This window comes from Heteronotia binoei, chromosome 7 (genome assembly GCF_032191835.1).
Source record: "Heteronotia binoei isolate CCM8104 ecotype False Entrance Well chromosome 7, APGP_CSIRO_Hbin_v1, whole genome shotgun sequence".
NCBI classification, from domain to species: domain Eukaryota; kingdom Metazoa; phylum Chordata; class Lepidosauria; order Squamata; family Gekkonidae; genus Heteronotia; species Heteronotia binoei.
In genome coordinates this window covers 86,728,692-86,748,351 of record NC_083229.1, presented here as the reverse complement: position 1 = coordinate 86,748,351, position 19,660 = coordinate 86,728,692, and the positions used below count along the sequence as shown (strand labels likewise).

General features: G+C 41.0%; 1 protein-coding gene across 18 annotated transcripts in view; it reads right to left on the bottom strand.

The window, feature by feature from the left end:
* The window catches only part of PTPRM (protein tyrosine phosphatase receptor type M), a 792,664-nt gene that overhangs the window by 14,308 nt on the left and 758,696 nt on the right, over positions 1–19,660 (bottom strand). For all 18 annotated transcript variants that reach the window (XM_060243981.1, XM_060243978.1, XM_060243979.1 and 15 more), the window contains 6 exons: positions 11,476–11,596; positions 10,984–11,134; positions 9,658–9,793; positions 4,978–5,127; positions 4,650–4,823; positions 2,820–2,951 (listed from right to left, as the gene is read on the bottom strand). In XM_060243981.1, coding sequence (XP_060099964.1) covers positions 2,820–2,951; positions 4,650–4,823; positions 4,978–5,127; positions 9,658–9,793; positions 10,984–11,134; positions 11,476–11,596 — 864 coding nt within the window. The remainder of the gene's footprint in view (positions 1–2,819; positions 2,952–4,649; positions 4,824–4,977; positions 5,128–9,657; positions 9,794–10,983; positions 11,135–11,475; positions 11,597–19,660) is intronic.

Genomic DNA, 19,660 nt, shown 5'->3' with positions numbered 1-19,660 from the left:
AAATCTCTAGGATCCTAGGCAGGCTGGCGTAGGGTGGCCATAATGTCTGAAGGTCAGCCAGGGACACCTTGGGGGGGTGAAGCATGTGCCGCCGGAAACAGGAAGTGATGTCACTTCCGGTGACGTCGTGCTGTCGCCGGAAACAGGAAGTGACATCACTTCCTGTGACATCATCCCCCACGCCACCTGCCGGAAACAGGAAGTGACATCATTTCCTGTGACATCATTTCCCCCGCGCCACCTGCCGGAAGCAGGAAGTGACATCACTTCCTGTGACATCATTTCCCCCAAATGACATCATTTCCCCCAAATGCCACTGCCAGAAACAGGAAGTGACTTCACAGCACTTCCTGTGACGTCCCCAAAAATCCCCCAAATATCACTGCCGGAAACACCAAGATTATTTATAGAGAGGGAAAGGGGGAAGTAAAGTTAAATGAAACTCTTTTTTTACTTTTTTCAAAGTGAGAAGACTAGAGAGAACGGGTTCCATGCTGAGAAGTCAGTCAGATTCCAGTGAGATTCCAGTGAGACTGTGCTGCATAATGCAGCCTATTTATTTTGTCCTGTTTGCTCTGTTGGCTCTATCTGCGCCACCTTCATCACTTTCGGGGTGTGGATCCCCCAGTGGGGTGGTCTCCTGACTCCCTCCGCCGGCTGTTTCTGATAGCCCTGCGCCCCCTCTTTCATTTGATATGTGTCCCGTGCGGGTGCCACCCTCCCGCCGGGAGATGCCGCAAAATGAGCCCCCTTGAGGCTTATGGCGGCAGGGCTCGGGGGAAGCGTGCTAGACTGCTGTTCTTTTGAGGGGTTATAGAGTGTTTCGAGCCCGTCCCTGTGGCATCGGTCCCATCGTTGTGGGACCCAGGGGGCCGGCGCAGCAGCACGCCGAAGCAGCCTGTCTCTAATAACACAGGTCGAGATGCAGGACAGGAACCCGGAAGTGACCGACAGGCTGCTTCAGTGGTGTGCGCACGCGCAGGGACGCTGGCTCCCTCACTCGCCGCCTTCCCCGCCCGCGCGTGCGGCCTGCCGGCTCCCCACTGGCTATACCGGGACTTCTAATGGTCCCGGTATAGCCAGCCCGGGAGCCGGGAATTGGGGGCCAGAACCGGGAAAGTCCTGGGAGACGGTCTGGCCACCCTAGGCTGGCATGACACCAAGTCTGGTTTGGTCAGGCTTGGCAGACATTTTGGCTTTGCTAAAACCCTTTTCTGATCCTGGGAACTGTGAGACCCAGGCCCAGATAAGGAAATATAGTGGGCTAGGCTGGAACATTCCTTCACCCTTTTGATAACCTTTCAAGTCCTGTTCTCAGACCATAAATAACAGGACACAAACACTCTTGCAACTCCTAAAGAAATGGCCTGGATGGTATGGTCTGTTGTCTCTCAGGAAAGACAGCAGAGACACTAAGTTGAAAGGTTGAGGCCATCTGGTTATCTGGTGAATGTGTGGTATCTCTAATCTGGTCTCACATTTCTGTCAGAAACCATTAACTATAGAATCTATATTTTTCTTTAATTATTGTTGAAGCCATCAAAGTGGAACCATTTTCTAAACAAGTGATGAATGGATGTCCATCTTGACACATAGAGATTCAACACCTATTCTTGAGCTTCAAGGGAAATGAGACTCTGCAATAACATAGCCATAAAACCATTTTCCCAAGGTAATTAAAATTCTTCTTTTGGGGTCTGCATGTATTCGACACCCTCCTTTTTCATTGTATACTTGGAATGATGTGACATAATTTACTTCAGATGTGACATAATTTACCCTAGAAAACAGGCCACCTTAGCTGTCAAGAGTAGCTTGCCTCCCCCTACTGTCGCTTCTTGAAAGAGAGTCTCCTCTCCCTCTGACTGAGCCTACCCTGCAAGAACTAGGTATTGCATCACCTTCCACCCTCCCTACCTATCAGCTAACCTCTGTAATTCCTCTTGTCTGCTTGAAAATTCTTTGATTGGGATGTAACTATTTAAAATCATTTTTCAATAATAAAATCAGTTGACTTAACCAAGGATTTCAATGGTCTATCTCCATAAACATGGACAGAGTTTCTGCCTACCTCACCTCTTGTAGTCTACCATTTTGAGCTAAGAAAAATTAATAATCACCAATAAAAAGCTGGTTGAGGTAACACCAGTGGGCAATTCCTACAAAAGTCAGGTGGTGGTGGTGGCTGAACAGAGAGACAGAGAACAGCCCCTCCAGGTGTTGGGAAGACCCAGGAAGTCAGAATGGAATAGGGCCTGCAGGCCAGAGCAGGACTGTTTTGCCACACAAACCCTCCTAAAGCATTCTTGGCTTTAGAAGCTACTGTTTATTTAAAAATCATGGAGACCATTCTGGTTAAGTCTGAGCATCACATTCTGCACAGTAAGGGTGTGCTCAAATTTCAGAATGTGTAGATAAAATGCTGGTTACTGTGACTGGTAAATTTGTCATAACAGCACTGAACAAGGAAAACATTGGGAAAACTTCCATTTTCTGTGTATCTCTGAAATATCAATTGTTTCTTTGCCTTTAGTTACAATTATCAATTTGTTTTTAAAAAGGATAATCTGTTCTTAATGCTTTTCTTGTGCCATTGTTTCTACTCAATCTTGTGTTGGTCTGCTTATATTATGATTACAGTGTTTGTAACAATCTTCTTATATATCCTGCCTTCTTCCCATCTCTGTGTTTAATTGCAAATTACACAGTGGTTTATAAGGAATTCGACTCTTCTGAACCATGTATGTGTAACAGTACCTCCATGTACAAATTGCACTATAATGTATAGTTTTACAATTCAACTAGTTACAGTGACTTACTTGTGCAGGATCCACATCATTTAGCATAACTATTGATGTGCAGTGGTAGTCTAGAACCAGTCTCCAGAAATCTTTGACAGTATTTGGTAAAGGATGCTGCGTAACTATGAAAGCTGAAGGTTGTTTATAGCTCTGTAATACAAAAGGAAGGATGATTGCAAAAATGCCAGGATTGGAACTATAATTAGAGGAAAAGCAAGAACTCGCTGGAGAGGGCAAATCCCTTTCTTCCCCACCGGTCCCTTTTTTTGCCCTGTCTCTGCTTTTTCCTTCTTTGCTGGTTCCTGCTTTCTTCGCCCTTTCTTCCGCTTCCATCCCATCTGATCTAGCTCTCACTCCTTTCCACACTGCCCCCAATCTAGCCAGAGGTTCTCTGGCAACCCTAACCTGCAGCTGAGATCTCATGGTGTTGCCTAAGAAGTCCTGGCAGTCATTTTGGACTCTAGCCTAATTCTGGATGAATTCTTAAGGGCCATAGTTTGGCTTTAGGGCTTCCATGAATAACGGCATCAAATGGCTTCAGAATCGCATGGAAATGAAAGAGAAAGAAAATATTCATAGAATATACTCAGTTTTTACTAGCAAAATAGGCTGGAAGCAGCTGTTGTTGACTGGGGTTTCAATATTTATCAGAGCAGTTCTATCCAGTCCTATCTTATATCACTCTTAAGTTCCCCTATGCTGGTATAACTCAAAGGGACACTGGTGCAGATAAACTTTGTCACTGTTGTGCCAGCTGTATCACACCATGTAGAACTTTTACAGTGATAGAGAACCACCAGTAAAATGGATTCAGCAAGGGAAGAGGAAAACCTAATCCTCATTCTGGTTATAATGCTGTTGGAAACCATTCAAGCATGTAATGTGGCTACCTATACACACAGGGAAATCCTATGGTCCAGCTAAAATGGCATAACATAGTCACAGTCCTATGCTCAACTACGTGAAAGGTGCCAACTGCCAACCAATGACTTACTATGCAATGAGTATCAAAATGCAGTTACCCTACACACTGCACATCCTCTCCCTACACCTTTATTAGCATAAAGATAATACTTAGAAAATCTTATATAAATGCAAATTTCTTATATTTCTTTTTCCTCCCAAGTATTACTATTATAGAAAGTTATTTAAGAATGTGTTCATTCGTTTCCAAAGACTGCTTTCTTGGCATGTGTGTATGTATGCGTGACAACCTTAATTAGTGTTGCTCCGAAATGTCAGATATACTCTTTCGATCTCTAGAGAGCATAAAACATGTTTAAGTATCCTTCTACTGATACTCTATAAGTGCTATTAAAATCTCCATGGCTGTGGTTAAGGAAGAAGAAGAAGAAAAAGAAATATTCATTCAGAACAGAAATGTTCATTAAGTCAGAAATGAACGAAATGACTGAGGTAATGGCTTGTGTACTATCTAGGCTGACAGGCAATTATTTCTTTTTTTGTTAATTGCTATGAAATTTAGGAGTAAAGGAAACTAAAATATCGCTGCAAACCTTATTATGCATTTAGCTGCCTTTGTGGATAACCTTTTCCCTTCGTAAGCTTTCTAGTTAAAGGTTTAAGCACTAGTAAAGAGGCAGCTAGGCAAATTTCATTTGTCAATAAACTCCCCTCCCCATTGATTAGTGCTCTCAATAAAGCTTTCAGACCTGGGCTGTGATATAACATATGTGGGATCTTAAATGTATTTGAGCGCTTAAAGATTTTGTGTCATTTTTCGGTAAAGCAAATTAGAAAGATCGTGCTGACTGTGCTTTCTGGTACTTTCCAGTTTGTTGAGCAGGGCATTCTTTCTTAACTGTTAACACTCAGAGAGGAGCTTACATCCATCAATGCAGCATTAATGTAGTTACTGCTTTCCCCATCTATTGTGATAAGGAAAGGTAGGCATCTGTCTGGAGGAAGCACATCCATGCATCGGTTCTTCTCATGATTCCGCGGTAAAAGTGCTATACTGCAATCTTCCACACGCAAAGTTGGAGTCACCATGTTCAGAGTCTACAAAACAAGGTAAATGATATATGAGATAAAGAAGTTTTGTGCTCCTGAAAGTTATGGTAAGATCTGGGTTGCCAGGTAAAAAAATCCCCAAACCTCAAAGGGACATTTCATATCATTTGACTTTAGATATGTGATGCTGTCCATGACTTACCCTGAATTCTTCTTTGATTTGGCTTGAATTTGTTTGAGGATCCAATTTGTTCATTTCATAATACACTGACCTAACCTGAGAAGCTGGAACAGATGTGTCTCCACATAGACATGCTTCCAGTATTGCATCATGTATAAATACATACTGTTCCTGAAGGAGAAAACAAAGATCTGGTTTATATGAACACACTGCTAGTGCCTGTATAAATCTCAGTACATAACATTGCAATCCTAAAACCTTTTTCCTGGTTCTAAGCCCCATTAAATAGACCTGAGTAGCCTGCATAGGGTAGCACAATAACTGAATCCAATGTTTATCTGATTTTAAAAAAAATGAGATTAAATGCTACTCCTAACTTGCCTTGTGTTGGAAATCTACTGACAGTCATTAATTATCATCAGGGCTTTTTTTTTGTAGCAGGAACTCCTTTGCATATTAGGTTACACACCCCTGATATAGCCAATCCTCCTGGAGCTTACAGGGCTCTTAGTACAGGGCCTACTATAAGCTCCAGTAGGATTGGCTGCATCAGAGAGGTGCAGCCTAATATGCAAAGGAGTTCCTGCTACAAAAAAGCCCAGATTATCATACATCTAATTTTGAACCCAGCACCCATGTAGACAGAAAAACCCAGATAATGGGGCCAGTTTCATATAGTGTGTTCTCCCCCAGATTAGCAGAAAAAAGAAAAGTAAAAAAAAAATCTGGGTTTTTTTAAATCCCACTTCTCAAAGAAAGGAATGTTGTCTGTGTAGAGAATTTAAAGGGTCATCCCTGTGGGGGAAGGGAGCAGGAACTGCCACTGCCACTTGTGTTGGGCAGGCAGTCAGTCAGGTGGAGGGGGAGAAGGGGGGGCTGGCACTATCACTACATGAGCTGGGTGGGCAGAGGGGAGGGAAGATCCAGAGCCACCACATGGCCCAGGCAGACAGGAATTGAGTGTGTGGAGGGAAGCAGAAGGGTAGGAGAGGGAGTTGGAGCCCTTTCTACAGGCTGCCAGGCAGGTGGCCAGCTGAGCAAGCAAGTGGAAAGAGGAGTGGGTCCCCCTCCCATGAGTTTCAGAGCTTTCCTACATATTGTAGTAAAATATTATAAAGTGTTATATATTTACAATGGTCTCCTATCCAGGTTACCATAACCTGTCTCCTTACTAGCTTTCATTTTGTTTTGGGTTTCAGCAGGGGTGGAATTCTAGCAGGAAATCCTTTGCATATTAGGCCACACACCCCTGATGCAGCCAATCCTCCAAGAGCTTACAAAAAAGAACCTTTTAAACTCTTGGAGAATGGCTACATCAGGGGTGTGTGGCCTAATATGCAAAGGAGCTCCTGCTAGAATTCCACCCCTGGGTTTCAGTGTCATCATGATGCTGATCATATCCATTATGATGCTGATCTGTTTTTAGTTTTCAACTGTTCCAGGAAGTTTTTAGTTTTCAACTGTTCCAGGAAGTCCATTGATTCTATTTCTCACTGAAATGCCTGAGAGTAAAAACATTTCAGATGAAAAAAGGGAGGGGGTACCTCACATGACTCAGTACTCTTCCATCCATCCTCCATCTCTGTGTACAGAAAATAATCATACCAGGGAGAACCTGTCTCTAATATCTTGTTTTCCATGTGAAAGAAAGTTTTCATATGTAGAAGCATTCAGTTCTACAAACCCTAACCCACAGTCTGAAGTAGTACAACCCAGACTTCCGGGTTTTGGCATCTTGAGCTTGGTGGGATGTGCAGAGCTCGCTCTCAGCAACCCCCCAAACCGGGGCAGTAGGGGGGGATACCACAGCTGTGGTATCTTGAGGAAGATCCTGGAGGGGTCTTCTGGCAGCAAGGGGCTCTACAGGAGCCAGGAGAACGTGGTGGCTGCTCCTTGTTCCTCCTGTTTGCCCTGATGCTCTACCATCACGGTCGCCATAATGGCAGTAAGAGATGAACGCCTGACTGCTTTTCTTCTTTAACAAGCTTCTACTATATCATATTTCTACCTTAATCACCGAAATGCTATCGTGCAAGAAAGTTTTTCTTGTTACTACTATCAATTAATGGATCTTCTGTTATAACACCAATTTGGACTGTTTAAAAATAAGGGAAAGAGGAGGATATCCCCCCCTTTTTCCCCCAAGGAAGGCTTCAAAAAGACAAAGAACAAACTTAAGAACTCTTTATAACTTAATTGCACTGAACATGGACATTTGAATGGATTTGGCTTACAATTAATCAAGCTATAATGAGAACATTATTTTAATACGGTCTGAACAAGTCTGCTATATTTTTAAAGAGAAATGCTTTTGAGATCTGAATGGAATTGAATGATTACAACCGAATTGTAAGAGAAAAGCTTATGGTTGGAGAAGATTGAGAAAGATAGACTATCTGGGACTTTGAGTTGGTTTTTTAACTTTGATTATCAGACTGAGTTATACTGCAGAGAAAATGGCGATTCAACCTGAAGTGTTTGATAAAAAAGATATTATGATTGCCATATTCTCCTTAAAGCAGGAAATCAGTCTGCTAGCAGAGTTAATGCAGGACAAGATAGAAATCTTTATTTTAGAACACAGCGAAACTGAAAATCTACATGAGCGGAATGATGAAGGGATCCCATTGATGTCTACGGAGATGGGAGAGTTGGAGAAAGATCTGGTGGGAAAGGAGTCTAAAGAAATCAAAATGGAGGCAATGGAGACATTGTGTGCAGTTACAAAAATGAGGCAGAAATCAAGCTTGAGTAAAATTCGTGCAGGTGGGAGTGACGGTGTAGAGATCTCATTGCATTTAATAAAATGGATATATATGCTAAAGGGAGAAGAGGCAGACTACTTCAAGAAGATCATGTCTTGGAAAACTTTTTAAAAGAAGGGATTATAAACTGTTGCTCTTTCTTGTAATTGCTTAACATGGAATTAACAAAAAGGAACTGGAGTGCGGTCTTGAAACGGATTGGGAATGACAAGTGTGACTTTTTAGAGACGTATTCTTTTGAAATGGCAAATGAGACTTTTTAGAATATGAATGCTTTTTTCTTGTTTGTTATTTTTTACTTATGGGTTTCATATTTTTAAAACTAGTCAGTTTAATAGAGAGTGGGTTATAGAGATATATGATTTTCCCATGGGTAAGATAAATAAGTGAAAGAAAGGAAGTCATTTTTATTTAGGGATTCTAGTTTTTTCTTATAAAGTTACATGGAGCAAGTTAATAAAGAGAGGGTTACAGAGACTGTTTGGTTTTTTTATTTAAGTAAAAACAATAAGCGTGGGAAATGTGTGTGTTTATTTTTAGAGTAATATGATTCTCCCAAAAGTTTAATGAAGTTAAATATTTAAATATTTAATCTAGACAAATAATTACTTAATCTAGACAAATAATTACTTAATTTGGGTCAATTTACAATAAGGTAGGCAATACATGTATTTAAAAACTTTAAAGATCTGCTCTTGGTTATTTTTTTTATTTTGCTTTCTTTTTGGCAATAGATTTTGTTGATACTGAAACAGATAAAGTAATATTTGTTAGGTTCTATTTTGGTCCTTTGCTATTTTTATTCTTATTTTTTCTCTGTTGAAAATAATTAAGGTAGTGTAAGGATAAAGAGATTATATTCATCTCTCCTTATGATTATTGTTAGCATGGTTAAAGTTAGTACTTATCCCTAATATGATTAAAATAAGCTACTGGATTTTATTTTGTGATTGATTTCTTTGCTTTTCTTGTTTGTGAACATTAAATATGAATAGTATAGATTTACATTATAAGTAATAATTAGTAAAATATATATAATAAAATAATAAGTCTGTAGAAAGTCATGGTTGGATTGGGTTAAAATTTAAGACTTGCAGGTAGAAAGAATTTAAGATCAGGTTTGGAAGGAAGAAACGTAACAGCTTTATTTTTTGCTTTTTTCTCTTTGTCTTGTTCTCCCCCAACTCCCCTCCCCCTTTTTTGCTTCTGTAGCCCTGCACCATTTCTTTATATTGAAACTAAATAAAAATTTAAAACTGGATGAAGTAGTACAGCCCAAACACAGTGGAACAAGGCCTGTGCCTGGCTGCTATTAGGTGCAGAATGAGGGATAACAAACTGAAGCTTAATTCTAAGTCAGAGATATTGATGTTTGAAGGGTGCAGTGGTCAAGGGGGAGGGAGACAAATCACTTGCCCTAGATGGAATCACACTTTCCTTGCAGGAGCAAGTGTGCTGTCCGGGTATTCTGTCTCACTGCTCCAATCATAGCTCCTGATCAATCATCCCGTAGACAACTTTCTGCTCTTCCTCACATGAGGTTCCTGCCCATCATAATGTTCACATTTTCCATCATGTTGCTACCCTGTGCCTTGAATGGTAGAGCCCAGTGTTTCCCTCTTCCTTCAAGTCTCTCCTCAAGCAGCACAACCTTTCCTGAATTCCCGGAACATACCAATGTCCAATGGCCCCCTGACTCTCACTTACCCCATTCTCAATGCTAATATCTCAGTCCCTGGATGGCCTCTTTCTCCACCCTGCCCTATCTAATGTTCATTAGTAGCCTTCTTTGTGGGATCCATATCTACGTGCTAACATACAACTTGCGATAAACATCTAACTGAAAATAATTTAAATTCCAGTCTCTGGTAAAATGAGTCACATTTTTATAATGAAGAATGCTAGGCAATTCAGCAGGAAATTATGATCACAATACCTCAGTCTGCACCATATTAACTCTTCGAGACCGAAGCTCTCTAACACAGTTGTATATATCTACAACACCTTCTCTTTCTGCCATGTCTAGCATAATGTCAATGACAATGAAGCATCCAGTTCTGCCAGCACCAGCACTATAATACAAAGCATAATTAGCATCAGTTGAATTTTCAGAAAACATTTACGGTAAATCCAGGACTAATTTAAAAAGTAGTTCCTCACGAACCATGCAGTTAAGTTGAAAAATTCACTGCTGTGGTGATGGTCACTAGGTTTTAAAAAACAAATTCATGAACGATATGTCCATCTATGGATGTTAACCATAATGGCTGACTCTTTGCATGGTTGAATTTGAAGACACTCGTCTTTCTGCAATGGTGAACTTAATAACATTTCTACTTACAGATGGTTACTCAACAACTTGGTGCTATGGTTTAGAATTGAGCAGTACATTAATATCTAAGAAATTCTGCTGTATGACTAGACAAGATAAATCCAGTGTACATTTATTAGATCTCTATGAATTTCTGGTTTCATTTGAATCAAATGTTTCTAGATAGTGAATATGATTACAAAACATTAAAACTTCCTTGGGGAAAAGTTAGTTCCTATTCATTATATTGTAATGTGCTCTAAGGACCAGTTTGAATGTGACGCTACACATGCTTCCACTTGACAGCACTGCATGCGACAGCAATGTGCCACTGAGCATGATTCACATGCAAATACTATAGCCGCCCATATGGAATGCCATCATATAGGGCCAAACTGCACATGATAGTTTCCTCATGGCTGCCACCATCACATTTGTGGCCATATGCTATCTGCATGGTCCACATACCAATTCTGATTGGGACCATGGCGAAGGGGAAGGTGGGGATCCTGCCATCCCTGGTGCTATTTTCCCGAACAAAACAGTGCTGGGGGGCATTATTTGCCCTGTGCGCCCCCCCCCCCCACAACAGGGCAAAATCTTCATCTTGGGAAAATGACACTCCACATTTCTGACCACTGTTCTGCTGCAAATCCTCATGAAGAAATGTAGTTTGTTCTACAGAAGTAGCCTCCATGTGTCCCTAAATCTGTTCTTCAGGATTTTGTGACCTTTAGGCACATGAGAAGACAAACTTCTTAATAAGAACATTAAAGATTGTTACAACTTCGTGCAAACTGTAGTTTACCACTAGCTATACTTGAGAAAATGACATGCAAGTTATATCACCCATGCCTAGCCAGCTTTGTTGGGTCCAGTTGAATGGGACAAAGCTAAACTAGTAGTTTTCTCAGCTAGACAGCCTGAAGGACTTTCTTTCATGCTAGTTACCTGCAATGTACAACCAGTGGGCCTGCATTAGGTGGGCTTTTGGACTTGACCTGCCGTACGAATCCTAAAAGTCCTGTTGCATGGTAAGGCACACCATGATCTGGCCAGCCTGTGAAGTGAAATTGTCTGATTTCTCTGATCTCATGGGCACCTCTCTGGTCATCCAACAGGGAATAATAATAAAAAGAAAAACAGAACATGGGCAGAAAAAAAAACAGCTTCAGTCAAATGTTTAAAAGAAAACAGAGCCAAACACAAGTCTTCTAAAAATACTATCATAATTACAATATTTCTCTCTTCAGTATCATCAGTCAATGGGGGAAAAAAGACAAAAGTTGAGAAACTTGTCCTCATCACTAGGAGGCAGTACAGGACTAGCCACAAAAGATTCTGGAAAGTGGGTTAACTTGCATTTCTCCAAAGACACAACTTTAACAGTGACATGACTAAATACATTAGAGAAACATATTGAGAAAATATAGCTATGAACACTTGCCTTTTCTACTGCAAACGTTCGAATCACATATTCTGCCAGAAGCTCTGTTTCTATCAGAGTAACTTTAATGTCTTTATATATCTCTGTGTCATCTGGCCAGTATTTACAGCATTTGACCTTTTAGAAATACAAGGGAAAAATTAAGGTTCATATCTTTCGATCTGAAGCATTTCTTAAAACTTAGCAGCAATGTGTGATATGTAGTCTGACAACACATAAAACAGTCATGCTGCCTACACTAAGCCATGGCCCATTACTTTTTAAGGACAAATCTTGTATTTTTCAAAGAGAAGTCTCAAGAGTTAAACATGAGAATACTATTCAGTTCAAAATATGGAAACTGTATGAACCAAGGTAATATTTACGCCATGCATTGCTCAATTAAAATAGCCATTTATTTCATTCCCCACCCCCCACTCAAGGAGAATATGGGGGGGGGGGAGGGACAAAGAGTAGCATAAATGTCCACATACGCCAGCAGTTGGTTATTTGTCTCCCAAGTATCTCAGTCTTTCATGAAAAAACATACAGTAACATGATTTCTTTCTAATAAGAAAGAAAAGACACTTCTGAGACAGAAGTTAATTTCTCAGGAAAAGGACGAAGCCACATAATGCTGGTAACACATAATATATTCAGTGTGAAAAAAATTCTGAACACACAGTAGTAAGATCCAAGTGGAAGAGTTCTATTTCTGGTCCTGAAACTTATGCCCTCTGTGGCTGGATAACTCATTAGCCTCCCGGGGAGAGACTCAGAAATTTGGCCCAAGCATCCTATCTTAAGCCAAGAAACGTGCAGAAGAGGAACAAGGAGCGGCTCCCTCTCAATTTTTCGGCCTCAAAAAAATTATATACATGTTCATATAGGGATATATTTGTAAAATGCATAGCTTTTGCCATGATTGTACATTTTCAAGCTGAAGATTCCATATACGTTTTATACCCATTGGGAGTGAGTGTAGTGCCCTTGCTTGGAGAAGTGTTTGCAGGTGTTCCCTTTCAGTATGAGCATGGACACAGGCAGTGCAAAGAGGCACTGCAGGGAATGGGAGGTCCATGCGCATCTACCATAACTCCATGTAGTCCTGTCACAAGCAAGTTGATAATGTTTCAGAATATGAATAACTTGCACGGCACAGTGATGGAAGTGAGAGGTGACTGGACTTTTTAAAGGTCCTTTGAGCTGCTTGTCTATACACCTGTGACCAGAAGAAATACAGGGCTTTTCAGAGTCATACTGAACCGTGCAGGTCTGCATGACTGTGTTGTGCATACATGTATGTTCACTTGTCTTCCCAAAGATACCTGAGACAACATACAGCACTTTATGTCTGCACTGCCTTGCATTTAGGATCATTTCTAACTGGGCAGACAAATACATCTGAACACCAGATGCAAAATACTGAAAGCACTAATAAGCACAGCCTGCAGTTCATTTTTTTTTCTCTGTCTGGCACTTCACTGTCTGTGCTGTAACAATTCCTAAACACCCTGTGAAAGAATTTCTCAAAGCCCTGCAGTCAGGAAAACAGAAACCATAAGAAACAGATTGGAAGCTCATTGTTTATCCGTCTGTCTGTTCTGCTTGATAATCCAGGCCAATAGCATTGTTCAAATCCCTGATTTAAAGGTTCACACTGCTTGTATCCATTGTTGGGTAGCTGTTTGTAATAGCAATTTCCCCCCACAGAGAATGTGTTTCCTGTGCATTGTTCAAGAAAAACAGAACTTCCCATTATCCTCAAAGTGCAAACCATCCAGAGACCTGTTTGTGATCTTAATTTTCTCGTCTTGCCTGTTGTTCTCTTTCGTAGGTTGCATCTGATCCACACAAACATGTCCAGGGCACATTTAAAAAAGGAAACAGCTGCAGTGTGTAACCTAAATCAGGTTTCTAACTTTAGTACAGTTCCTTTAAGGATGGGCACTTGCCATGTTCCATAGCACTCTCTTTAGCTGGCTAAACAATTTAAAAAATAGATCGGACTGAGTTACTTGGCTCAGAAAAGAAACATACAACTGCCTCTGTCTAGACATTCAGGATTACTAATATGGTACTTTAAAAAAAGTCATTCTGCAAGTGCTCTCAGCAGAGTTGGGGTGTGTACAGAAGTCATCTTTTTTTTTTTTTGGCTATGTACTGTGGGATTCTGTCACTATATATCCTCAGGAAATACAGTGTCTGGCCAGTGAAAGATAAGGAGGAGAAAGGCAGGAACTAACAATCCTCCTTTCTACAATGGAACCTCAGCTCGTCTCCAGTTTGTTTATAACTTACTAGTAACTTTTGTGACATTTGGCCAATGTAGTTCTGAAAGCCAAAACATCTTGGTATTATTAATTAGCAAAGTACACACAGTTGTTCTGGGCAACAGTGCACACGGAATGAGGGCTTGTATATTTCAAAGAGCACAGGGAAGTGCAAAAGACCACTGTGCATTCTCTACATGGAAACACATACAACCTGCTGTATGTGGATTGAAGGATTAAGGAGAGCTTTTGTCCTTACTGCAGCAGTGGGACCTCCCCCCCCCCCGGTGCAGTGCTTCACTTTTCCACAGTGGAGTAAATCACAGTCATAAAGGAAAAAGAAAAGTCAAGGATATCAGAACAAAGCTTATATCCTGAATTAAACTTTGCTGGTCTAAAAGGTGCCACTGGACTCAAACTTTGTTCTGCTGCTTCAGACCAACGTGGTTACCCACCTGAACCTATCTTCAAGGATACCAGTCAGAGGTGGGGTAAAGTCTACTTTTCAATGATCCCAACAGTTCCTGTTTTCACACCCAAACCTCTATTGTTCCATCCTCAGTTCTGTTTCTTGGTCACACTAGACTATGATGGGTACTTGGGAAATGAGTATCTATATAGAGAAGTCCTGTACATTTTGACCACGACAGATCTCTGAGACATAGATTGGACTGAGAAAGCGATTTGTTCAAAGACCTCTATTGAACATTATGGGTGAGTTGGGAATTGAATCCAGGGATGCCATATCCAAAACCATCAACACACTACTGCATCACTGGCCTCAAATATTTGGTTTTTGTGTGCATGCAGAAAGATTAAGAACATTCTTTCTGTAAACAGTTGCACAGCTATGCTGTGCTCTGAACTTACTCTATTGCATTTTGTATCTGCAACTGTCTGTCTTTTATTATTTAAATTTTATGCCCAAGCTTGGCAGATCTAGATTGTGATAAGTAAATGTCAGTAAACATTGATTTCACTGTACCCTTTCAAAGTGATGGAAAGCAACTTAATATAAATTGATACTGACATGAACAGGTAAGACTTACCTCTAGGTAAGAAAAATTTAGGTTTGAAAGCCATGATGCGTTTCATATTAATATGTATAGAATGGGCTCTTGTTAGTGATGTATTTATTTACAGCTATTCTAAACAATATCTAAATTTATATATTTATATCTAAACCTAAATATCTATCAGCACCCACTGACCTTAATGGCTCAGGCTTGTCAGATCTCAGAGCTAAGCAGGATTAGCCCTGTTTAATACTTGGATGGAAGACCATCAAGGAAGTAATATATGGCAAATGTATAGTGTGCTCTGATACATTCTTCAAATTTTTCCACAAGTTAACATACATCAGTTAACTTTGGAAAACTGAATTTTAAACAACTTTGGAAACTGAATTTAAAAAAAAAAATGTTTTGCATGGAATAATGCTGCCCACAAGGATCTATCTAGGGAACAGAATTATATGATAGGTCATGAGACTGAAAATTTCTTATGGATGGGAGGAACCAACTTGCTTTGAAACCCAACTGTTCTGAAGCCATAAATCATTCAAGGTAGTTGCTGTGTTACTCTTACAAAACTAGAAGTCAGTATAGTGTAGTGGTTAGAGTGCTGGAGACCCAGGTTTCACATCCCCACTCTGCCATGGAAGCTGACTGGGAGACCCTGGGTCGGTCACAAACTTTCAGCCTAACTTATGTTGCAAGGCTGTTGTGAAGTTAAAATGGAGTAGAGGAGAATGTTATAAGCTGCTTTGGGTCTTCACTGGGAAGAAAAGGAGGGTATAAACAAAACCTTTCAGTACTTTTAGGAATTCAAGCCAGGTTTTTTTTAAAAAAAAGTAAACTGGGAAGTTTATGGGCTTGTCATGTATTCAGAAAATTCATAAATTTGAAATAATGTTGAAAATATTGCCCTACTGACCTTTCTCTCACCAAATCACCTTTCCCATACTACATTAGCACTACAATGTTGGCACTCCAACCTTGCAAAACAGGACAGAGTGCTATCTGTGATCTGCTTCATGTGTGCAGTCGTCATGCTACATGAATAGAGCAATGTACATATTTTCAATCTTCTGTATGATTCCATACTCACAAGCAGGGCCTTTTGGGTAGCAGGAACTCCTTTGCATATTAGGACACACACCCCTGATGTAGCCAATCCTCCAAGAGCTTACAGGGCTCTTATTCTAAGCCCTACTGTAAGTTCTTGGAGGACTGGCTACATCAGGGGTGTGTGTGTCCTAATATGCAAAGGAGTTCTTGCTACAAAAAAAAGCACTGCTCACACGTAATCTTAGCTTCTAATCATATGTGCTGAACCTGGAAAATACCTGCATTGTCCTATTCAAACAAAAAGATGACCTCATGTAACATTATTTCCCAATCCAAAACTGAATGATCCAAGAGGTTCTTTCTGCATAGGTTATAAAATTTCACTGTACAAAATGGTTCACAAACTGGCTTGGATAAATTATTAGAGACTGTGGTCTATACTGCTTTGTATAGCTTATTGTAAGTAAAATCCTATTATGTAATTTTGCACCGCTTAATGTATCATGTCAATGCTTATGCTATGCTTCAGTTATTTCTGGTGGTCCCAGACTGCTACAATTCTAATGCAATGTTTAGTGAATGCCTCATGTTGTTGATTGTACTGACTCCCTATGTGTAATCTGCTTTGAGAAAGGTGGAATAGAAATAACACAAATGCATAAAAATAGATACATTTAAGCATCGTTGGGTTGCCAAAATTGTAATGACTGAAAAGGACTATTTTCATGTGTTTTTAAGACACCTGCCTTGAAGCAGTTAGCACTCGTGAGTAAGTACAGCAATTTATGCTTTATAGCTGAAAGTGATACCAATATATGAACTGGCACCTACATTAAACTTCTGTCTGCAAAAGAGTATTTTGCCTTACTTACTGGTTATCTATAGCAAGTGATACTGATAGCCCGTATGAGGTCACTGGACACTTTTACACATTCTTATTTTAATTTAGGATTAAATTTAAACTTACTGAGGATGTTAAAGCAGGCATAGTGTTCATACAGACACTCAGTTTTAATCAACGGATTTATAGCTGTTCAAACTGTCATTATATATATATACACACACACACATATACATATATATATGTATGTATGTACCCGTATTTTTCGGACCATTAGACGCATCTAGTTTTTAGAGGAGGAAAACAGGAAAAAATTTTTTGAAGCTGTGCACCCAGATCTGGGCACCTTCCCTCTCTCAATCCTGCCTCCAATCCCAGCCCTTACTAGAAGCTGCAGCTGAAGCCTGCCAGACAGGCACAGAGGAAGCCCTCCCTCCGCAAACCCAGCGCTTTGCGAAGCGCTGCGTTTGCGGAGGGGGGGGCTTCCTCTTTGCCTGACTTCAGCTTCTGCTGATAGCAAGGGCTGGGATCTGAGGCTTGGCTGCCTCCGAATCTGGCTTCAGGTTCTGCTGATAGCAAGGGCTGGGATCCGAGGCTTGGCTGCCTCCGAACCCAGCCCTTGCTATCAGCAGAAGCTGAAGCCACGCAGACAGGGACAGAGGAAGCCCCCCCCCTCCGCAAATCCAGCGCTTCGCCAAACACTGGGTTTGCGGAGGGGGGGTGATTCCTCTCTGCCTGGCTTAGCCACGCAAACAGGGAAAGAGGAACCCCCCCTCCGCAAACCCAGCGCTTCGCCAAGCGCTGCCTTTGCGGAGGGGGGGATTCCTCTCTGCCTGGCTTCAGCTTGTGCTGATAGCACAAGCTGAAGCCACGCAGACAGGAAAAGAGGAAGCCCCCCCCCTCCGCAAACCCAGCGCTTCGCAAGCGCTGGCTGTGGAGGGGGCGGCGTGCTTTCTCCCTGCTTGCCTGCCTGGCTTCAGCGCTGATGCTTAAAGCAAGCGCTGGGATTGGAGGGCGGAGGGAGCGATCCTGGCGCTTGCTGTAAGCGTCAGAGCTGGAGCCAGGCAGGCAGGGGCGGGAAGCACCGGGACGGAGGCAGCGGATCACCCCCCCCCAGGAAGGTATGTATGGTACCTTCGCTCCATAAGACGCACACACTTTCCCCCCCACTTTTTTGGGAGGAAAAAGTGCGTCTTATGGTGCGAAAAATACGGTATGTATGTATGTTTCGGTTAAAATATGAAATATAAAAACATTTTGATTTATATTGTCTGCTATATTCTCAATATAGGGAATAAAATGTGACTATAATTAAAAACATGGGTTAAAGGTTACATGTGAGGAAGTGACTGGATTTACTGATACATTTTAAACTTTAAATAACAGCCAGAGGTCCCCAAGTGGGCCACTTTAAATAACAGCCAGAGGTCCCCAAGTGGGCCATGACACTGTGGGAGCTGTCTTGCTAGTAGACATCACCCCACAACTGCTATATGACCTTCAAATAAAGCACAATGTTGATGATCTCTGGAAATGTGTCACAAAGCACTGAGGTGTCAACTGAAGGATCAGAAAATAACAATGGTTTTCCCTCAAAGGATCTTCTACTCTTTGTGGACCAGCACTAGCAATTAATAACAGCATGCAATATTTTGCTTCTCTATTGTGTAATTTTTATTTATTTGCTTAATTAACATATTAATATCCTGCCTTTCCTTATGGCTTTAGACCTGCTAGACTCGGAACATGGTATGAGGCACTGAAGGCCATTGCCTCTAACTTTTTACCTTCACCATATGCATATGAATATTCTTTGTCTGTTAGCTGTTCCCATCCTGTCACACATCCTGTCACACTCCCCAATCCACTCTCTCCTTTCATTTTGATTGCACTTTCACACTTCCACCATCCATTCTGTTTGCATCTTACTTAGAGCCTTTTTGGTGTATTTCTTTAGATACTGATATTTCTTTTTATCAGGGTAATATGTTGAAAAATGAGTGGGTGTATAAGATACACTTGCTTCGGCCATATCCAATAAAATTCTGTTGACTGGGAATGATAAAGCCTTTGTTCAATATTCAAATGGTCCCATAAGAAGTTATTTGGAAGAAATGGAAGCATAAGAAATCATTTATTTACTGCTGGCACTTTCTGTGTTTGTGCAAAGGTCAAAATACAAGCAATTATCAAATGTTTGCACCTCCTCTTCCCATCGAGTATAGGCATGTTGACTTTCAGCAAGTGTTTGCGGCTTCTTTTACATTGGACTGAAAGTTGATGGGTATTAAAGCATTTTGAACAAGGCAAGGTAAAAGGATTGCCATTTGTGTTCCAGCAGAAGTTGTCTGCAATCACAGTACTGTACATAAGATTTTAAATCACCATTTTCAAGCTGTCATTATGCTTACTAGGAACAAAAATATATCCTAGTACAGGGGTGGCCAAACTTGCTTAATGAAAGAGACACACAGAATAAATGTCAGATGTTTGAGAGCTGCAAGACGTGTACAAATATTACAAACAATCTTAATATTTTCTTTGCACAGAAAAATAAAATACATATGTATGCACTTCACGACACAACAATGCTAGAAGGAGACTTTTAAAAAGAGAAGCTGGGAATAACAGTTTCCATATGACTAACCTAGGGAAAGGTTAGGGAGTTATTTTTTGACACCAATGGGAGAAGGTACACACCTGTACCATATAAATCACTGACCACTGTTTGCATCTCTCTTTGCCTTGACACCAAGGTTATAAATACAGCTCCTACCAGAGCTATGAAACTAAGGGGGAACCCTCCACCCCCCTGTTTAATTCTATCCCTCCTTCCAGTGGTTCCCTTGGCTCTTGTACTCTCTTTCTCCACTTTAGATCTCCGGGTGACCTCTGTGGTGGAGGAGAAGAGCTTGCAAGCCTGCCTATTTCCCCCTCCTTCTCCACATATGGTGGAAATAGTCACCTACCTATGGGTCAGCACTCAGATGATGACTGAGGTCCTGATGCTAAGCATGCT